The sequence below is a fragment of the Falco cherrug genome, chromosome 5 (assembly GCF_023634085.1).
Source record: "Falco cherrug isolate bFalChe1 chromosome 5, bFalChe1.pri, whole genome shotgun sequence".
Taxonomy (NCBI): domain Eukaryota; kingdom Metazoa; phylum Chordata; class Aves; order Falconiformes; family Falconidae; genus Falco; species Falco cherrug.
In genome coordinates, this window is record NC_073701.1 from 8,670,823 (window position 1) to 8,687,334 (window position 16,512).

Below are 16,512 nucleotides of genomic sequence, written 5' to 3' on the forward strand. Positions count from 1 at the left end.
AGTGCGCGACTGTTAATCTTTAACTCCATCATTAAAGTAAGCATCCTCTAGACGTGTTATTTTGGGTTTGGGGTTTTTTGGGGGGGTGATCTTTTTTGGTCACCTTTTATAAACGACTGTGTTCAGTGGCAGAGTGGGGTCTAATGCATGGGAGTATATTTGCTTCTGATCTGAAACACACTTTACTCCAGTCTCTTCATCTGAATGCTGAATGTTATACTGGGGGAGGGGTTTAAAGACACAAATAAATAGGAATAGCTTTCATAGGTTTTAAAACTCAATGTCTTCATATGTGCACATGTAGGTACAGATTTATGTTTCCTTTGAATGCACATTTTTGAGTAAAAGAACAAACTGCTTGCTCAACCTGTTCCCCCCCCCCCCTTAAAATAGGTTTCTGTGTTAGTATGTTTCTGTGAATTTCTTGAAGTTGCACATTTCCCCTAATTGTGTTCATCCCATCTTGTTCTTCTGGCTTTGCTTACTGCCTTGTATGGTACCTTTTCTTCCGTGGGGATTTAGTTTATCTTTATTAGATACCTTTACGTGTTTGTCTATGTCTAATAGGGGTGTTTCTCCTTTTTTCCTCCTTAGGTGTTGGTGACTTCAGAGTCATTTAGTGGTTTAGTTCTGAGGAAGTAGAGACACGAGGATTGAGTCTATTTTACATAAAGCTACAGCTTTTCACCAGTACTAGTTTTTCTCCTTCCCACCCCTTCTTCCCCGTAGGAGAGGACAATTTGGGAATTATTTTAACAGTCATTTACTCCCCCTACCCCCCCCCCCCCCCCTCGGAAATCTACCTTGGTCCCCGAGGCGTCTGCTAGACATTGCCCGTTATAGGACCAGGAGAACGTTAACCATCATCATCCCTTGCTTGCTTTGAGACCTTCAGTAGTACCCTTCCCTCCTTTGGAGTGCAGTGCAGAGAGGCATCCAGAAGACTTCCTTGCCACCCTTTTTGGGTAGTGGAGGATCTAGGAAAAGGGGTACCTAGGAAGACACGTGACCTTGTTGAGGGAGCCAGAACTGAAGCAGCACTTGGCACGCTGAAGGAAGCACCCATCTTTGGTGTCTTTTTCGTCTTCCAGTCCTTCCTCACCAAATTTCTGGTAAGTCTCTTCAGCCCATTCATTCATACAGTGCATGTTTCCCTTCCCCCACTCCAGGCGCTGGGAGAGGCATGCACAGAGACAGAGAGTGGGGTGGGGGAAGGGAGGAGGGAAAACTGACTGTGTACACACGGATCGGGGAGGAGAGGGGGGTATTCTGCCACACTGCAGGGGGACCTGGGCAGAAGTGGAAGAGCCTCACTTCAGAAGAGCAGCTGATGTGGGAGGAAATGTATGTTTTATTTGCACGGGTGTGCGTGCACACGCAGGCAGGGTGGAGGGGGGTGAAGAAGCTGAGAGCCTGTTGTGGGGAAAAAAAAAAAACCTGCTGGGAGCGAAGTAGGATAGCTGATGCTGGCCGGTATCGGGCTAGTGTTGCAGAGAGGGAAGAGAATGGATTATTCATTGGAGATCAGGAGCTGGGGTGTGTGAGTAAGGAATTCTATCGCCTACTTGCAAGCATGAATGTAGAGGAAAGACTCTGTGTGTGTGTGTGTGTGTGTGTACATCTGCCTTTTAGAGGCAATTGTGCCTGGAAGGATTGCTGCTAGCATCTTTACATCACTCAGTGCAAAGGTGGGGACAGGCGGATGAAAGCCGTCGCAGGGAGTGCAGTTGCCCGTCTGTGGGGGTGGGGGGTTGTACTGGGTATGAATGGGAGCGATTAATATATTCCCATATCCTTTGACTGTTGCAGTCTACAAATCTCCCAGGGAAAAGGAGGTGAATACTGTGCTACGCTTTTGAAGAGGTGTGCTTAGGGTTCACCTGCCTGCAGTGACTTTAAATTCTATGATGCATGTGTAGAGGGCGGATGATAATGCAGCAGCACTGGACAGATTGCGCTGCAGCTGCTCAATATATTATATAAAATGCATTTAAATAAATATTCTGATTTTTCAGGTTCTTCAATTTTTAAAAATGTTTCCTTTCCAAAGGTTCTCAGTTAGGTGACAGTCTTAGGAAAACTAGTCTCTGGTAGGTAAGGAAGGAATTTTTCTTGAGGTTGTCCTGAAGCATCACTGTGAAGCAGCAGTGTCAGGAATGAGTTGCATTATCTTGGATCTATTTTTCTAAAGCAATTTTAACAAGTGGTTCAAAATGTCAGTTTTTATCGCTGTATAGATATATCACCATGGGTTATATTCATCATCCATATGTTTCCTTAAGGTTTTCTTTAGATGATCATCATTCTGGTATCTTTGTGTAGAAAAAAATTAATTGTGCTTTATACTTGAAACAGCTGTGAACTGTTTTCACACCTGCTCTCCCTGTGACATAGAAAGTCATATTTCTGGGATGTTTCTAATACTGTTCTCATTAAGATGAGCCAGAGACTTCCATGACAGAGTGTGATAGATGATGTGCTGGGTCATATGCTGGACGACCCTTCGTTAGCTGTTTAACTGGTCTGCTACTTAAGATTGACTTTATAATTCAGATCTGCCTTGAGGTATCTCCTAAAGGAGATAACTTACAAGCATCTGCCAACTATTCTTCGGTCTTCAGTGTTTTGAGGTGTGGCCTCCAAATTAGACTTCTAGAAACTGCTATAATGGTAGAGGAGGGTGACTGGTTTATTGGAAGTGTGTACTGAGTTTCAAGCTTTAGCTATCTATGATAAAAAGGAAAGCAAAATACATTTTCCCAACTTGAATAACACTGTTCTGGGAACAAGTATTAAGGAATATGCATTAATGATAAATGCAAAGGTGCAGTGTTAGTGTGTGCTTGGAGCTATATTTTTCCTAGTTCTCTGCTTCCCATGGCAATCATGGCTGTCAGTCTCTTTGCTCTTTCCTTCTTGTATCCATGAGATTTTTACTATCATTATCTAAGCTGTAGGGATTAAACATGCCTAAAGGTGTGCTAAAACTAAGATTGGGTTTTACCTCTCTCTCAACTGTGGAAATCCATGGAGTTGTGTTAGCTGCATACTGCTGTAACTGGGGTGAGAAATCTGAGCCCAGGTCTAAAGACAGAGGCGATTCTGGGAGGGGCTGATAGTAATAATTGTTCTGCTAACTTGTTCCCAGATCGCACTGTTGTTGATAGGGGTGTGCTACAACATCATATAGCAAGTTGAGTGGTTGAGATAGCATTAGGAATCAATGTATCTAATTACAAAACATCTGGGATTTCATTCATCATTCCCATAGGAAAGAAACAACCTACTATTTTTAATTTACAAAGGCACTGAGTAGTTGCATTCTGAATAGAAAGGATACGGAGTGATCTTTTTGCATACTAGATAGCTTTTATGTTACACATTTATTGATAGTACATAAATGAATTAGTGTCTCCTAATAACTGATTTCTTGTTTCAGCTTAGGGGAAAATACATCAGGATGAAAAAGAAAAAGAGGCTAGTCCTTTTTTTCTCCTGCTTTTGGGTGCTGAAGACAGGACAAGGAGTAAATGGACAATGGAGACCAATTTCCCGTTGCTGGAGGCAGGTCTCTAAGGCTCTCTCTGTGAAGAGAAGACCCCTTCAAGGGAAAAAGAGTGGTCTTCAGAGAAGAGTTCCACGTCTCTCTAGATAGCGGATCTGATTGACTGAATGACCTGTTATGCCAATAAAACATATTCACATGTGAAGTAAAGTAGAAAAGTAGCACAGTGAATGTATTTGTTAGAACAGCTGCTAAAGGTGTGTTACAGCTTCAAGGAATGCAGGAGGAAATACGTTTGCATGTGATGGGGAGGGGAGGAAGCTGCTGTGTGAATGCCAGAATAAAGCCTAGTTTAAGCAGTACAGGGATGCCACACCTCAAAGTTGAGGTGAGTGTTCCGCTCCTTCTGTAAATTGCTAAGAATCTGTTCCACACAGTGTCTTTCTGAAGCAGATGCAGCAGTGTGTTTTTGGCTGGTGTGACACACAGATTTTTATCATAGAGCTTTTAGTTTGATGCTACCCTTTCACCTCTCCCAGTCTGTTTTATGCAGTTAAGTTTATGATGACTTCTTCCTTTTCATTTCATGAATTGAGGAAAACTTAAAGGATTGTACTGAAATTGACAGTAGTAGCTTTGAGTGAAAAGTGCATTTCAACTGGTCATTTTGAAGACATTTAAACATCTGCTCTTCCCCTTATATATACACTACAGTTATTTTGCAATAGATACTCTCATGGATTAGGAAGTATCCCATGCACACCCAGCATTGTCTGAAGCTGTGTCTTTTAGATTGAAATGGGTGGAGTTGGTTTTCAGGGGAAAATTCTGGAGATCCTATCCAACTTGAGAGCTTAATGCTCTTGTGCATATGACTGCAAGGCAAGTTTTCCTCCTACAGACCATTTTCTGGAGAATGTTGGAGGGATTGTTAAGATGTTTGGGTTAATAGGGTAAATTGCAGGTTTTGTGTTCTTTGGGACTTCTTACACAATCAAAATAGAGACTGTAAAGATCTAAAGAGAGGCTGAAACTGGTAAGTAGATTCTGGTATCAGGAACAGAATGTTAGTGTGAAGAGGGTGTTTCTCCAGGTGGAAAAAAAATGTATTTGCTTGGAGGTCAAGGAACTGATAGTTAGGATTACTACATTCTGTCTCTGCAATTGGCTTGTAGCTTCATCTAAAGTGTGTTTCTTAATCTTTACCTTCAGAGTTGAGGTTCTTACCTGCCTGCCTCATCATGAGGTGTGAACCTTTGTATATACATTTATAAAACTTTTAAGATTTAGAGGAAATGAGACATAGTATTAGCAGAGAGATGAATACCCATACCCAAGGCATTTTTGTATGCCTGCTGGTTTAATGATTTGCATGAGATGCCTGGACGGCTCTTCTTCATAATGCTGTAGGTCCTTTCAAAAATGGAATAAAGGTGGAGGAAAGAAAAGGATATACCTTTTTTTCTTCTTCAATCCTTTGCTGGCTTTTAAGAAAGTGTGTGCTGAAATGGCAGTCAGCAAGCAATGATGGCACAGTCTCTGCAGATTTACGGGGCTGGAGGTGGGGGTCACATAAAGAGATTTGAGAAAAATAGGAGCAGATCCCTACTGGCAAAGAAATCAAGGGTCAGTAGCAAGCAAAAATGGGGAGAAGGCTGCCGGAGAGAAAATACTTGTCTCGTTGCACCAGTGTTAGAACCAGTACTGGGGGAGATGACAGATGGATGGACATGGACCCACCAAAAAACACCCCAAAACCCAAACAGACTGAAAATCTAAAATGACATGATTTTGTTTTTTTGAATTATGACAAAGCCTATCTAGTATGTTTTTTTATGTACTTAATGTTCTGTAGCCATTTTTTAAAATGAAATGGGCTAGCCTGCTGGGTAGAGCTGCTTTTCAAAAGAGAGGCGGTAGGTGGGGCTGTTTGGTCTCCCCAGTCATTCATGCAAATAGCAGGAATAGAGGTAAATTGACAAAAAAAGCCTTCTGAACTGTGCCGTAGCAGTGCCATTTCTGAAAAATATAGCTTATCCCAATTCTTAGCTGAGGATGTTGTCCCAGGAAGCTTTCTGTAAACTACCATGTAGAGAAATCCATTGTTGAGAGAGCCAGGAGTGGGGCAGGATCTGACAGTTGTCAGCCATTGCAAGCCCAAGCCTCATCTTGCCCTTTTCACTTTCAGTTGCTTTGAAGAGAAAAAGGTAGTCTTTGAGAGATCAAAAGATATTCTTTACAACTTCCCATACCCGTTTTCCTGCAGGGAGCAAACACTCCTTTTCCTGCTTTACCTTGAGCATCTTGACTGCTGTCAAGGGCTGGTCTGCATCTGTGATTGTCTTTCCGTAGCTTCTGCTTTTTTTTTCAGTCTGTTAGTATCAAGGACTTTAGTCCTTGGCTTTATTGTTGCTCCTCATTTACCAAAGCAATGGAAAAAAAGTCACAGTCTTTGCTTCTTGCCATTGTGGTTCTCAGTACCAGGAATAAAAATGGCCCCTTAAAGTTCTTCTGCTTGTTAAGAAAAAGCTGTAGTAGTAGAAAAAACTTGGGTTTTAATTAAAAAAAAAACCCAGCTTGTTCTTATCATTATAGCAAAACAACCCTTTTTTCCCAAGACCTGCTGCAGAAACTAAATTTAAATTTCTAATATTAAATGGAAGCAGTTGCATACCTGTGGTCTTTCTGCATGTACATTTCTTGCTGACACCAGGTCCTGTCATGTGGACTACCAGGCAAAACTCCTGCTTCTATCCCAGAATTCAATTCTGTTTGAAACTCATGTAAGCTATATTGGTGAATTCAATGTTTTCTCCCTCTTTATTTTAATAGAAAGTTTAAAATGTGGCACAGAAAACTGCTCTATTTTTCTCCAGAACTCTTTTTTCCCTACACTATGCTGCTGCTTGTTTTTCTTGAGTGTAGATGAGTAGTGTAAAAGTGACTTTAAAAAAGAAAGACTTGGAGCAAGAAAGGGCTAGCACTGACATTCAAACCTTGATTTTTCTTTAGATTACATGTATTAATGTTCAGTATTCTTAACATTTTGTTGATAGTCCTTGTTCCATTGGTTTTTCCATTAATATGTTCTGGATAACACTAAATATATTTCACAGTAGATGTGAAATCACAGAGAGCAAATCAGTCTTTAAATACTTATGTGGAAAACTCTTTTCTAATGGATTTCTTCCTTTCTTCTGGACTGTTTTTTTAACATAAAGAATGTGGCACACTGTTTTCTTCCATGTATAATGGAAAGGTATACATGAAGTGTGTCACCGGTGTTTTAGCAGTACGTAGGAGAGGGGCTGAGTTATTTCCAGTTGTGAGGAATTATCCCAGTCATGAAGTTGAAATTCTGGCCTTCAGAGCTGGTGGTTTAAAATGTTTTTTAGTCCTTGGCATGTCTCTTAGTACTGTCAAGAAAGGGGGATGCTACTACCAGTACTAGTAGTTATGTCAAGTGTGTACTTTTTGTGGGTGAAACTAGGATGAGGACTAAGACCTGATTTTTAGCATTTACATTCTATTGAATGTAAATTGATTTGTTTCTGTTGTTGTTACTTCTGTTGCAGATTAGTTGTAGATATTATTTTCCCACTTGGATGTTAGAAGTTCCACCCCATTGAAAAGGACTGACTTGTACAGAGGGAGTAGAACTTGGTACAGTGGGGAACATGAAGATAAGATCCTATGTACTCTAACAGAGTCTCATCTTCTCCACCATCTAGAAGTTCCATTGAAAGGAAACCTTGAAGGTTGCAAGACAAGTCCAAGATGTGCAGTTCAGTTGCTCCCAGGCTGTGGTTCTTAACAGACCGTCGCATCAGAGAAGATTATCCTCAGCAGGAGATCCTGAGAGCACTAAAGGCCAAGTGCTGTGAAGAGGAGCTAGATTTCCGGGCCCTGGTGATGGATGAAGTGGTGCTGACCATTGAGGATGGAAATCTTGGTGAGAATGAGCTAAGGTTGGGAATGTGCTGAAAGGATACTTGGAGAAAGATTGTAAAATGGAGCATCTGTACTCATGAATTCCATGTGTGCTAGACTACCATACATCATTTAAATCATGTGGTTGTGCATTATATCATGTTCTTCAGGATTTATTGTGATAATCAAATATAATTGTTAACTTTGCTGATTTGAATTAGAACTATTTTTGCCTCCCCTTTGTAGACAGAGAAGAGGGTTGCTTTAGTTTGTTGATTCCAGGGTAAGGACTATAGGATTTCTGAATTAAGAAGAAATTATGGCGTTTCATTTTTGCATAGGTACTTGGAGTTAATAGGTCACATTTAAGAGTTTCAGGGGGACATTTTTCTTCTGTTTGTATTCTGACTCCAAGATAGCAAATGCATTTGAAATAAACTAAAAGGAATTTTCAATGGACAGTACCAGTTTTCATGGAGCTAGAGGTGACATAACTAAAGCATGCTGCTGCACAGATGTGTAGTTACATATATGCCAGAAAAGAACAGGGCTAAAAAACAAAGTATGTGCATCAGAATAATTTGAACTGTTACTATAGCTTAGAGTGTTTTAAGCTAAATTTTAAGATTTCTGTTATGTTTTCCTATTGGCTTTTTTATTTTCTGTGGTGATTAAAAAGGAAAAGCAAGAAATTAAGTTTTTTTAGAAATGTTAAGTAAAATGATTCTGTAGATAGTAGGCTTATGGTATAGGGAGAATAGTAATACAACCAGTGTCAAGCTGTGTAACACTATTACATTTTTTTGGGTAACTTTTTGATTTGGGTTTCCTAAAGGAAGGAGACTGTAGTGTTGTTTTGTACTTTTACCTCTTCAATTTCTCTTCCCCATATGTAAGTTAAAAAAAAAAAAAGAAAAAAAAAGAAAAAATTGCTGGAGATCCAGGGAAGAATTAAGTTTCTAAGTTGTATTAGAATAATTCTGTGTGAAAAGCAAATATAAAAGTGCCCTCAGCCCTTAAGAAAAGGCTGCCATGTGATCTTACAGCTTGTTCCTTGTTGGGGAATCTGTATAGGAGGGAAATCTTAAAACTGACTCTGGGACAGAACTTTGGTCAGAATTTGTACCTTATTATAGCATGAATCAGTCAAGCATAAAAAAAATGCATGGGGAAACAGGATTTTTTTATTCTGTTATTACTAAACTTTTATTTACGTATTTTTTCTTTTATTCTGAGGTATCTGTGATTTTTATCAGAGACTTGAAATTCTGCAGGATGTCTTCATATAAAGGCAACTTGTTGTCAGAAGGACTGAACATCTTACAGCTCTGATTACGCTGTCCTTTGGACAGCGTGTTCTGCAGAGGCAGCCATCCTGGACTAGCTGCAGCCTCTAAGATGCATAATTGGTCCTTCAGCATTTCAGTATTGTTTTTATTTCTTGGTGATGTTTTCTTCTTTCCTGTCTTGTGCCTGCTTTGGAGGAACTGAATATGGCGAGCACGAATCATTGGTCTTTTTTCTCTCTTCCATTTAGTGTCTCCTAATGCTGCATCTATTGCAAGAAGAAAAGAAAGTATGCAAATTAGAAGACTAATACTGAAGCATGTGTAGTACAAGAATGAGAAAAATTAAGAAAATATCTAGAAAGAGAATGCAAAAAAGGAAACTTTTCATACAGAATGTTCATTCAAAATTATGTACATAACTGACCTTTTGAAAAGGAGTGAGATAATCATGCTGGCAGATTGTGGATAGAAATTTTCTTATAAATAATATGGACTGGGTAATTGTGATTTTTTTTTTTTGTTTTGTTTTGTTTTTTTGTTGGAGGGAGTGTGTGTGGGAGTTTTCTTATGCCAAACAATTCTTTCTCTTGGAGAGAGATGAAAAATCTTCCCTCTTTTAATTTTTCAGTTTTCTTTTCCCTAGTGCTTGCCCATGTGTTTTGATAGGTATTTTTGGTGAAGGACACAAGCCAAAGTTTTCTCTTTGATTTTCCTTGTTAAAGTCCTGAGTTGGTCTAGGAAAAGGTGTCCTAGAACAAAATCCAGGAGGTGATGCATTGTGCCCTTTCCGTTACCCACTGTTGCCTTGAGGGGTCCAGGTTGAGTAAAATTTTGTGTAACACAGTGGAGTTGATGAAGAGAATGTATCTTCAGTAGATAATAACCTGCTTTGCTTTTAGTTCTACTATTATTTGTGTTGAAAGCTTAGCAATACAGGGCTCAAACTCTGATGGTAGTATATGGTATTGGAGGAAGTAATAATTAGGTTTTCACTTATTTACGCTTGTAATTAGAATACTTTTTGTCCTTTAAAACCTAGGCAGTTTCTTACATAAATTGGTAAAAGATTGTTATGTTTGCAAAGTCAAGTTGGACATCACAGGATGCCATTTAAAACTTTAAAAATTTGGTATTTCTGTAGATGATATGATCAGTGATACTGAAATTATTTACCTTACAAATGCAAAGCAGAGTGGAAAAGACACTTAGGAAAATTGAGCAGAACAGTGAGATACATACCAAAATTGAAAATTGGCCCTTCCACCAATTACGTGGTGTATACCTTGACAGTGTAGCACATAAATATTGCTGAAGCCCAGAGACAGGTGTGGAAAGCTGCTGTGATGCTGAGACGGAGTCTGTGTATGCCAAGGAATGGTAAGATTTTACATGTACCTGATGTGGCCAAAGAGAGAGGTTATTTCAGTCAGCGGGCACAGCAGTAGTGACTCATCAGGGCATTACTCTGCTGTGCTGCAGGGCGGGGTGGGAAGTATAGCTGCATTCCCAGGCCAGCCAACAATCCTTGCTGGTTCTTTTTTCTTCCACAGCTGAGATCTGGGATGACCCAGCATCCCAAGCACTCCCAGCATCCCCAGTACTGCTGCCCACATGACGAACGTGCATGCAACTCAAGATCCACGTTAGGTGTCTCAGCGCAGCATGAGTCCAAAAATGATTGTAAATGCAAGCTGAGAGGTGTAGAATTAATAGTTTTTCCTTTAAGTTTAGAAGGAAGCTCTTGAACTGATTTATGCTGAAACTGTTTTGGAAATAGTTCAAGTTCAACAGATAGTTTTTGAAAATAGCTATGGTTTGTGCCTTATTTAAGAAAGAGCCTTCTTACACGTGCCATGCATTCCCATTTCCTTTGCACACTGGCAGTAGTACTCTGTAACAATCTCCAAGGCAAAAGCAGAGTTAAAAATGAGTGGAAAGGTCTAGCTGCATAAAACAGTGAATATTTTTCTGCTGCTTTGGTGTGCTGAACCTGCTGAACTGGTTACTGAATTGGACATGCACAACATCGGTGCACAGGAATGGACAGGCATGCACGTATGGAGAAAAATAAAGGGTGATACTGAAGCTGTTCTGATTTAAACTGGCTCAAACAAACAAGCCTAAGTTTCTTAAGAGCTAAATTCTTGGATGCTAAACCAGTCTGGTATGATCTGCTGCCGAACGGAGGAGCTGTGTTCTTGTCCCTTTCCAGCCTTGCTGTTGCTGCTTGCCTTGTATGAGGACTTCATGTCTCTCTTGGCTTGCTTTCATGTTGTAGCTAAACTGATCTAATTCAAAAAAAGGTTGACCAAGTCCTCTGCTCGTTTGCAGGATCTGGCATTTGTTTGAATTGGCTAATCCAATGGAACACTAACTCTGCCCAAATAATTAACAATTTTCTGTTGGAATAGCTCGCTGCATCAACCCGTTTTGTGGCCACACAGTTGCTAACTCTAGTACATGAGGGCAGGGAAGAATGGGGTTGCTCTTCTAGGGAATGGCTCATATTTATGTTTTATTTAGTTGTAGCTTCAAGGCATACTTTAAAACAGAGGAATTTTCTTATGGTTGGGATGCTTGATAGTATTAGTTTTAGGATTTTTGTGTGTGTGTATGTATTTCTTTGAAGTTATCTGGTATTTACTGCTGTAGGGAAAGAGCTGGATTACAGAATTAAATGGCTAGTTGCCTAATCTGGTTTGGCAATTCCTATATTCATTTGAAATACATAGCAGGTAATTTAACAAAACTGCATGATATTTGCAGACACACATCTGAAGTCTTAACAATGAGTCCTGTTAAAACATGTAATTTTAAACTATTTGTCTAAGTTTGCTAGCACAGTGATATAACAGGCTTGGGGAATTTGAAACTAGACAAATTAAAGCCTGTGAGCAGGGGTGTGCAGGGTGGGATGTGGATGGAGGTGGGGGAAGCCTGTAGCGAATAAGCATGCTGTGAGACTTTGTGGACAAGAGACAAAAGATAATTCTTTGGTTTGTCTCCTTTTTCTGAATAGAGCACTCTTTTTCTTCTCACCTGTGTTTAGGACTTGGCAGTAACCTTACCCACAGACTGCACAAATCACCTGTAGGGAAACACAGTTGAAGAATTGTTCGTTGGTGAAGAACATGCTAGGGAAATTTGGATCTTTCCTTCGTTAAAATTACATACAATAATATTTTCATTAAATTTCTTTGCTACCAGAATAGCAGAAGTTAGAGATCACTGAGCCAGCGATGTCCCAATTTCTTTATTGTAGGTTTTTAGGATCTCCGTGTTTTCTGTTACTGTCCTGTGAAGGAAAATAGTTTTAAGGGAAGTTGTTTTCATGAACTTTCAACTGTTAACAGATGCTGGAGCGAGTGGAATTGCAGTGTCCTAATGCATAAAACAAAGTGTGAACTTCTTGGCTTTTCCTTTAGGAATGTAAAAGCAAGCGATCAGCCTAGGTGAGGAATAAAAGGGACATAATAGTGATCTGTTATTAAACAGTAGTACTTTGTGCATAGTCACCTGGCTTTTCTTAAGTCAGATGGATGGCATCTGGGATCTGATCTCTTGTCTCCTTCTGCAGAGGAACTATTTAGAAGATAGATTCTTCTAATTTGGTAAAGGTTCCTGGTGTGCTGCTTTAGGCATTTGGGTTTCCTGTGTGGGCCTGAGATTTGCGATATTAGTCATTATTTTGCTTGAGTCTTTAATCCTGAAAAATCTCATTTTTTTTTTCATATGATCTGTCCTTCATTTCTAATTCAGTCTGGACTAGTAACAAATAGTTGTGATCTCTTTTTTTTTTTTTCTTTTTCTTTTTTTTTCTCACTCTAACGTGTAAGGTTGGATAAGAAATCCCTGTGTTTTCAGTGTAATGTAAGAAAATCATTCTTATCAGCTAGATCCATGATGAGAGGGATTTTATATCTATGAAATGGTTGCTACATCAAAACACTTAGTATTTTTGAATCATCTTGAAGTCACCTAAAACCTGCCTTCTATCACACAATAGGGAACGTAACCACCTCTTCCTGCTGGCTGTTTCAGCAGTCCCCTGGCACTTGTTAGTCCGGTGGCACACCTTACTGGATGCGCTTTTCCTGTGGTGTGCAGCAATGGCTCAGGGGGTGATGGAGCAGAGGCAAGTGGCCTCGGCAGGGTGCCTTTTTGGGCAGCCATTGCCTCCTCTGCGGAGTTGGGACATTGGTTTGTAATCCAGTAGTGGTTGCTGCAGAAGAAACTGCATTGTGTGCAAAGAACTGGAAGGTGGTTAGACATGAGGTTGATTTTGTGTTGTTGAAAGTGGTGGGCTCAGAACCACTTGAAATTGTTTCTGATGGTCTTTCACTGCGGAAACCGGTCACTTGCCAGTCTGATGTTAAACCTCATTGAGCTGTAAGTGTTGCTGGTAGGCAGGTACAGGGTATGTAGAGGGCATTCTGGAATTGTAGCTGTGTTTAGAGATGGGTGACTATGTGACCACCGCAGCATTAGATACCTTGGTCAAACATATATCTAGTAACAAACCAGCAATTCAGACATCGACTTTATTATCACAGATACATATTTTAATAACAGGGCATTTTGAGAGCTGACGCATGTTTCAGGAATAATTGTTTTCTTTCAGAACTGTGACACCAAACACGACTTTCTTATGATGTATATAGGAAGAAAGGATTTATACTCTGACAGTGGGTGTCCTTGCAGTTTTCTTCCTTACTGTCAGGGATTTCTACTCTTACATGAATGATTGCCTGTTATCTTAAACAGATGCTAAATAACGAAGGTGAGCAACGAATTTGATCTTCTCAAAATTGTTCTGTTTCTTCAGTAAACGTCATTGTGTCATCAGTGGTAGATAAGGGCTCAGTCCAATGCTACCTTTGCAAGGTGGAGAGGTAGGAATGTTTCTTCATGGAAATATTTTATGATGGACAGAAGTTTTTCATTTGCATATATTCTAGAACAGTCAGCCAGGAAAATCAGACTTGTAGGACATGTCATCTTGAACATACGTGCGTGTTGTCATCTCTGAAAATGCTAGAAAGCATTGCCGACTTTTAATTAAGAATTCTTGGGAGTGGCCATCTGGGGGAAAAACAATGTAAAAAAGACAAAAGCTAGATGAAAGAGGTGTTTCTGTAGATCACAGTCAAGAAATGAAAATTAGTTTAACGTTTCACAAGACAGTCTTTAACTGGCCGAGGGTTTCTGTGTCACTTCAACAATCCCTGTGCCAGTGCTGTGTCACCTAAGCAAGTTGTGCTGGCACAATTGCCTGAGCAGTTGCATTGTGAACCAGGTCTGCATCCTAGTGTAGTTTTAAACCAGCCTCTCCTTGGTGGAGGGTATTTTTTTTAAATGCTGCATCAGTTCTCCAAGGCAGGAAACAACATAACTGCACAAACAGTAGTGTGCTGCAGCACTTAAATCAGGAATGCAAAGCATGTATGTGTTGAGGGTGTTAGAGATTAGGAGATACCAGTATCAATACCACAAATATTGCTGTGAAAATTTACCTTATGAAACGGACAACTATACTTGCTTTACTGGATCTGTGATCAGAGAAGTACTCTTATTACCTGTCCTTTAAGCAATGACAGTAGCTTCAGTTTTCTCCAGGTCTAGTTAATCATTTGTGAATGATGGGCAGTTGATTGATCCTCAGTGACTGAATATGAGAGAGACTGGTACTGGTGGACTTTATTCAGTGTTAAGATGGGTCTTCTAGTGTGCAGACCTGTGTTTTAACCGTTTTAGAAGTGCCAGTGGCTGTGGACAAGTCCCTTTATTCTCCTATTCTTATGAACTCTAAAGTGTGGTGAAATACCGGTTTCAAGAATTACACTTTCCTTTTATATCAGCCCTTTGTTGCATGAAAAGACTGGAATGAAAAGGAGAACAACAGAAAACTGGAATGAAAAGGAGAGCAAGAAAAAGAGTGTCACTAATAAAACTACCACTCATTTTTTATTTCCTTATATTGTAAATATTTGACATTTACAATGTCACAAAAATCTGTGGTGGTGTCCTTTTAATGATTGTTCTCTGAATGGAAGAGCTTATGTGATTTCTGTATCTGTTTAAAGATCCAGTCCATTTTAGGATTAAAAACGGGATACAGAGCTTTAAGATGCCTTTATAATTGTAAAAAATTTAAGCAGGCTTTGGTAAGCAGAATGTGTTATATGTGCTCTGACAAAATGAGCAGAATACCTGAGAGCAAAGATATTCTGCTCATGTTGTCAGAGAAACCCTGGTAGAATTACACTAATTAACTGCTTAACTGCTTTAACTAATGGAAGGCTTTCTCGTTGTACAGTCGGGTTTTCTTGCTCTCTGCTTCCATATAGTGCAACTGTTGAACTGGGGACCATCTTGCTGTACTTGTTACTCGACACATCTGTGAGTAAAAGGTGGACTTTTTGGTTTTGTTTGTTTTCTTTTATTTTCCTGAGAGGGTGTACTCCTGGGTTTTTTCTCGCCACCCCCCCCCCCCCCCCCCCTTCAGTGAAATTGTACCAGTTAAGAATTTGATTTCCAGATCCTAGGATTATATTTTCATGAAAGAGAGGGGAGAGGAATGTTCTCCTTTCTAAGCTGAAGTAAAAAAGTAATCCAATCGAATACTTGCACTGCGTGTTTAACATGAAGAAAGTTCTTTTTTGTTTCGGATACATGATATTGCATGTTATAGGTAGGAATACTGGAGAACTGAACATGCCCATTACTGGCATAGTGGAAGAACAGAGACTGGAAGAGACAGACCAGTAATTTGATGCGTTTTGGCAAGGGGTCGGGTAAGGAGACTAAATACATCAGTGTTCTCTCCTGGATTTTTCAGCTGAGAAGGGAGGTGGGCTGTACTTACACAGTAAATAGGGTAGATGATTTTGTCTGCAGTAGTGGTTGTAGTGTAACATCACTGAAATAATACGCTCAAAATCCATGCTACCAAATCCTGTTTCTTGGCAATTTCTGTCTAAAGAAGAATTAGATCTGGTAGGGAAACACAGCAGTCAGAAGATCAATAAATATCTCTACAGAGTATCTAAGAACCTGATTTGAAAGTGTCTTCTAGGTATCTAGCCTGTTGTCTGGTTGTGTTGGTACAGCCCTGTGGAACTCCTTGGTGGAGAGAGGGCAGCATTTCCTTTTAGTTTAAGTTTTTGCAAGGACAGAAGAAAAAGTTGTTTGTAAAAGTTGTGTAGGTGTTCCCTTTAGTTGTTCAGAATATAAAGCTATTAATTATTTGAGAAGTAGTTTAGGAATAGAAATAAGTAAGTAGCATAGTCAGAGCTGTTGGATCACAATACAGATGTGATGCTCCTTACAGGTGTCTGATATCATAATGCTGGGCATCCCCAGTCACTGGGAAGTTGTAGCGGAGGGGGTTAAGCCAGCTCAAGCCCATTGCGCTCTTCCAAAGCTCTTTTGGGTAGTTACTCAGTTTTTTGACTCTAGGTTGGGCTGAGCCCTGTATACGGTCCCACCGTGCTGGCCTAGTTATCTCAGGAAGACGTTCATGCTCTTGCTGCTCTCCTGGACAGACATCTGTACAACTGGTTGACCAGTTGATCCACTCAACTGGGAATCAGCCAGTCCCCCTAACGGTTATAACCCTTCACCTTAAAAGCCACTTTCTGGTCCCCATTGTTGTGGTATAACGTCAGCTTTCTTTGCCACAGGTGTGGTCAGTCACATTCCCACATTCTTCCCAGAGCTCCACAAGCACATGGCTCTTGCCCTTCTCTTCAGAGCCTTCTCAGGAGTTTATTGATCCACCACATGGAG

General features: G+C 40.1%; 1 protein-coding gene across 6 annotated transcripts in view; it reads left to right on the plus strand.

Annotated features, from left to right (window-relative positions):
• RIMKLB (ribosomal modification protein rimK like family member B) overlaps positions 1 to 16,512 on the plus strand; it is a 58,292-nt gene that overhangs the window by 1,033 nt on the left and 40,747 nt on the right. For all 6 annotated transcript variants that reach the window (XM_055712370.1, XM_055712372.1, XM_055712371.1 and 3 more), the window contains exons 2-3: positions 595 to 1,112; positions 7,237 to 7,457. In XM_055712370.1, the coding sequence (XP_055568345.1) occupies positions 7,283 to 7,457 (175 nt within the window). In that variant the 5' untranslated portion in view covers positions 595 to 1,112; positions 7,237 to 7,282. The remainder of the gene's footprint in view (positions 1 to 594; positions 1,113 to 7,236; positions 7,458 to 16,512) is intronic.